Source organism: Corvus moneduloides, chromosome 14 (genome assembly GCF_009650955.1).
Source record: "Corvus moneduloides isolate bCorMon1 chromosome 14, bCorMon1.pri, whole genome shotgun sequence".
Taxonomy (NCBI): Eukaryota; Metazoa; Chordata; class Aves; order Passeriformes; family Corvidae; genus Corvus; species Corvus moneduloides.
Window position 1 is genome coordinate 5,547,315 of NC_045489.1, and position 5,413 is coordinate 5,552,727.

Sequence of the window (5,413 nt, forward strand, 5' to 3'; positions counted from 1 at the left end):
GAATCCTGTACCTGCCCCTTGTGCTGGGTGAGGGTTTTCCAGCTCCTCCAGGTGCTGCTGGAGCTGTGGGGCTGCTCCTGTTCCCCCCCAGCTGATCCCAGCACCCCCAGACCCCCAAACCCAAGTCAGGGTTGGGATGTGTGTCCATCCAGGTTGGCTGATCCAGGAGCTGAATGCCCTTCTGGCTGTGGGTGGGGAGCACCTGAGTATGGCCACTGCTGGAGTGGATCAGGAGGAGCAGCTTTTGGTTTCTCCCTGTCTGAGGAGCTGGGATGGGAGTCTCTAGCACAGCCTCTTCCTCCAGACCTGGCTGCAGTCAGACCATCCTGGATAATAACAACACATTGCAACTGCTTCTGGAACATTGCTGATCCCCTGCCTGACAAAATCACAACAAAACTTTATTTTTGGTTCTGTTTTGCCTCAGAAAGTGAGAAACTTTGACAAAACTCACATGGAATGTACTCTAAATGTCTTCCGAATCCAGTCAGCTGCCATGAAAACCAGCTTTAAAAAGCTTCTAAATTTGCTTCTGAAGTGGAACCTGTTATTTTCAGAACAGTGGGAACAGTGGGATTTAGTTAATCCTGGGAATGCCGGCAATTTAAAAAGTGGCTTCAGAACTGTTAATAAAATAACAAAACATCCCTTCCTGCATCACCACAGGGCAGATGGGCTATCTGCAGCAGAGGGAGTGGGGAAAGGGTCACTGAATCCAGCAGTGATGGTTTGTGCATCAGTTGGCCTATATGAATATTTCTAGTAAAATGAATTTCTGCCCTGCCAGGCCGCATCTCCATGGTAACCGCGCTAGGCCGCGTCTCCATGGCAACCCCGCTGGGCCGCGTCTCCATAGTAACGCCGCCCTCCCGGCTTCCGTAGCCGCGCCCCCGCGTCACGTGGCAGGAAACTATGGAGGCAGCCAAGATGGCGTCCCCCAAGAGCGCCCCGAAGGATGCGCAGGTTCCGCGGGGCTCGGGGGGTCCAGGCGGGACCGGGGGGTAACGGGGGGCTCGGGGGACTGAGGGGTGCCTGTGTCCGCCCCGCAGGTGATGGCGCAGATCCTCAAGGACATGGGCATCACCGAGTACGAGCCGCGCGTCATTAACCAGATGCTGGAGTTCGCCTACAGTAAGCGGGACCGGGCGGGAAGTGCGTGGGGAAACGCCGGGGGGAGCAGGGAGGTGTTGTCTGGAGCAGGGAAGTGCTGTGTGAATCCGTGTTTCCACGGGGGCTCCCTTGTCAGACTTGGTGACCGTGGAGATCTTTTCCGACTGTAATTCTGCGATTTTAAAAAGTAAACAGAGAATCACAAATCCCAGAGTGGTTTGGGTTGGAAGGGACCTTAAGGAAAATCCAGTCCCACTCCCTGCCATGGGCAGGGACACCTTCCAGTATCCCGGGTTGCTCCAAGCTCTGTCTAACCTGGCCACAGCTTCAGTGCCCTCAGAGGGAAGAATTCCTTCCCAGTATCCCATCCAGTTCTTTCCCAGTATCGCATCCAGCACTGCCCTCGGGCAGTCTGAGCAGTACCCGGAGGCCGCAGAGTTTTCAGTGCCAGCTCGGTGGGGTCGGGATCGGGCTGGGGAGGACTTCATTTAACCCGGCCTCAATCCAGAGCCTGTTTCCCCCAGGATACGTGACCACGATCCTGGAGGATGCCAAGATCTATTCAAGCCATGCCAAGAAGTCCAGCGTGGACGCGGACGACGTGCGCCTGGCGATCCAGTGCCGGACTGACCAGTCCTTCACGTCCCCCCCGCCCCGGGATGTGAGTACGGCCAGGACTGGGCGTCCCAGAGCAGGCTGGGACACAGGGATGAGGCCGGGACACAGGGATGTAGCCAGGACACAGGGATGAGCCTGGGACACAGGGATGAGGTTGGGACACGGGGATGAGGCCGGGACACAGGGATGAGGCCGGGACACAGGGATGAGCCTGGGACACGGGGATGAGCCTGGGACACAGGGATGAGGCCGGGACACAGGGATGAGCCTGGGACACGGGGATGAGCCTGGGACACGGGGATGAGCCTGGGACACAGGGATGAGGCCGGGACACAGGGATGTGGCCAGGACACAGGGATGAGCCTGGGACACAGGGATGAGGTTGGGACACAGGGATGTGGCCGGGACACAGGGATGAGGTTGGGACACAGGGATGAGGCCGGGACACAGGGATGAGCCTGGGACACAGGGATGCGGCCGGGACACAGGGATGAAGCTGGGATACAGGGATGAGGCAGGGACACAGGGATGAGCCTGGGACACAGGGATGAGCCTGGGACACAGGGATGAGGCTGGGACACAGGGATGTGGCCGGGACACAGGGATGAGGTTGGGACACAGGGATGAGGCCGGGACACAGGGATGAGCCTGGGACACAGGGATGAAGCTGGGATACAGGGATGAGGCCTGGGACACGGGGATGAGCCTGGGACACGGGGATGAGGTTGGGACACAGGGATGAGCCTGGGACACAAGGATGTGGCCGGGACACAGGGATGAGCCTGGGACACCGGGATGTGGCCGGGACACAGGGATGAGGCAGGGGCACAGGGATGAGGCAGGGACACAGGGATGAGGTTGGGACACAGGGATGAGCCTGGGACACGGGGATGAGCCTGGGACACGGGGATGAGGTTGGGACACGGGGATGAGCCTGGGACACGGGGATGTGGCCGGGACACAGGGATGAGCCTGGGACACCGGGATGTGGCCGGGACACAGGGATGAGGCAGGGACACAGGGATGAGGTTGGGACACAGGGATGAGGCCGGGACACAGGGATGAGCCTGGGACACAGGGATGAGGTTGGGACACGGGGATGAGCCTGGGACACCGGGATGTGGCCGGGACACAGGGATGAGGCAGGGACACAGGGATGTGGCTGGGACACAGGGATGAGGTTGGGACACGGGGATGAGGCCGGGACACAGGGATGAGCCCAGAACACAGGGATGAGGTTGGGACACAGGGATGAGCCTGGGACACGGGGATGAGCCCAAAACACAGGGATGAGCCCAAAACACAGGGATGAGGCTTGGACACAGGGATGTGGCCGTGTCTCTGCAGTTCCTGCTGGACATTGCCCGGCAGAAGAACCAGACGCCGCTGCCGCTGATCAAGCCGTACTCAGGCCCGCGGCTGCCACCCGACAGGTACTGCCTGACTGCCCCCAACTACCGCCTCAAATCCCTGCAGAAGAAGGTAAGGATTGTTCAGGGATTCAGACTTCACCCCTGGGGGGTTGGGAAGGGTTTTGGGATTGCAGGTTTGCGCGCCTCTGGAAGGTGTGGGTGAATATTGGCGTGTGCGTGTCGGTTTGGAGCCAGCGGTGCTCTTTGTCTCCAGGCTGGATTTGCAAATTGTTGGTGGTTAATTTTAAATGGAAATTTTAAAATATGGGAAATTTTAAAACGTGGGAAAATTTAAAATACGGGAATATTTTAGTGTTAAAGAAATACTGCAGAATCCCTGAATCATTGAGGCTGGAAAAGCTGTCCAGGATCACCAAGTCCAACGTGTGCCTGATCCCCACCAGAGCACTGAGTGCCATGTCCAGCCATTCCCTGGACACTTCCAGGGATGGAGACTCCATCACCTCCCTGGGCAGCCTCTTCCAATGCCTGGCCAGCCTTTCCAGGAAGAAATTCCTCCTGCTGTCCAGGAGGAACTGTCAGGTTTAATACCAGGTTGTCAGAGGCTTAAGTCAGGCTTTGGTGTAGCTATTAAAGGGTATTTTTTACTTCCACCTCAGTTGTTTCTGCTTTAGAGGGAAGATATTTCCTTTGCTGGGAAGCACTCATTGCCTCAGTGGGGGGGGACTTTCCTGTTTATTCCAAGCCATTCCCTGACTCCCTGGTTCTCTCCCCACAGGTCTCCTCCACAGCAGGCAGGATCACAGTGCCTCGCCTGAGCGTGGGTGCCGTGAGCAGCAGGCCCAGCACTCCCACTTTGGGTAGGAAACAGCTCCACTGTGGTTTTCCACCTTTATTTTAGGAAGGAAAAACAGAGAGGAATAATTTAAAACACTTTTCAACTCCTGAGGGAATGTAAAGGGGCCTCCTGACTTTATATTGTTTGACAGCATCACAAAGTTAATTTAATAAATTAATATAATGTTTATTGTTATAATAACATTTATACATAAATGCATTACGGATGTTCTGTATTTGTGATAAATCCTTTATTTAAGGGACTATTCAAGAACTTTACTTAAATTTAGGGTTGTTTTCCTCAGTGCCAGCATGGTGCTGAATTAAATAGCACTGGGAAAGATCCATTTTTAAAAGGGTCTTAAAATTTAGGGCTGTGACCTAAAAATTAGTGTATGTTGATAGTCTGGAATTCTGTAGGGCTGGAGTAAATGTGGGAAAATGAGCAAATGTGCAGCTCTGCCTGGAAATCTGACTCCTTGTATCCGATGTCATTGTGTTCCTGGGCATTCCCACTGTGTCTAATAACAGGTGCCACTGGGAAGGAATTTTAGGAGTGTTTATGGATTTATTTTGGTTTGTTTTGGTGGGTTGTTGAATTGCAGGTACCCCCTCAGCCCAGACCGTGTCGGTGTCAGCCAAGGTGGGAGCGCCGGTGTCGCTGGCGGGGCAGCGCTTCACCGTCCAGATCCCGTCCTCCCAGCCCGCTGGGAAGTCAGGTATTCCTGGGATTCCTGGGGCTGGATACAGGGATAATCCCACAGCCACAGGCTGCTTGGGTCGGGAGGGAGGAGCTCATCCAGTCCCACCCCCTGCCATGGGCAGAGACGCCTTCCACATTGCTCTTCCAGGGATGGGGCAGCCACAGCTGCTCTGGCCAAGCTGCTGTGGGAATTGCTTCCCTTCTCCCTCATTCTGGGATCTTCCAGTGTTAATTCCCGTTCCCAGCACAGCAGTGGCAGCCAGAGCATTGCCATCCTGGCTCCTGTTTCCCTCTCCCCCTTGTGTCCTCACCCCTCCAGCACTTCCCCATCCTCCCTCTTGGGATGAATGCCCTGGAACGTTCTGGCAGCACGGCGCTTTATTAGCCTGGAACAACACAGGGAAAACGCAGGGATCACTCCAAGCTTTCACTGAACCCTTTCCACGATTCCCACAGCCACTCCCACCACTCCCACGGTGCAGAACGTCCTGATCAACCCATCCCTGATCGGCCCCAAGAACATCCTGATCACCACCAACATGGTCCCGCCCGGCGCCGCCGACCCCAACCCGCTCAAGAGGAAGCACGAGGACGACGACGACTACGACGCCTTGTGAGGGCCTGGAGCCCTTCCCATGGGACTCAGAGGAGCCCTTCCCATGGGGTCCATAGGAGCCCTTCCCATGGGATTCACACGGACTCCAGAGGGTGGGGATGGGTGGGAAGGCCCCGGATGGGCCGTGGGAGTGTGGAAATAAAGTGGAGAGTGTTT

The 5,413-nt window shown here is 56.1% G+C and overlaps 1 protein-coding gene across 1 annotated transcript; it reads left to right on the plus strand.

Moving 5' to 3' along the window:
* Nucleotides 1–853: 853 nt before the first annotated feature.
* On the plus strand, nucleotides 854–5,413 carry TAF9B (TATA-box binding protein associated factor 9b). The gene is made up of 7 exons (XM_032124263.1): nucleotides 854–963; nucleotides 1,050–1,131; nucleotides 1,635–1,771; nucleotides 3,076–3,210; nucleotides 3,880–3,961; nucleotides 4,544–4,657; nucleotides 5,098–5,413. The coding sequence occupies exons 1-7, from the start codon at nucleotides 913–915 to the stop codon at nucleotides 5,256–5,258; spliced, it is 762 nt and encodes a 253-aa protein (XP_031980154.1). The 5' UTR covers nucleotides 854–912; the 3' UTR covers nucleotides 5,259–5,413.

Excerpts from the sequence above, each read along its gene's own strand:
- TAF9B (XM_032124263.1), top strand. The coding sequence starts at position 913 with ATGGAGGCAGCCAAGATGGCGTCCCCCAAGAGCGCCCCGAAGGATGCG. Across the intron at positions 964-1,049 it reads GCGCCCCGAAGGATGCGCAG|GTGATGGCGCAGATCCTCAA; the intron begins GTTCCGCGGGGC and ends TCCGCCCCGCAG. Across the intron at positions 3,211-3,879 it reads TCAAATCCCTGCAGAAGAAG|GTCTCCTCCACAGCAGGCAG; the intron begins GTAAGGATTGTT and ends CTCTCCCCACAG.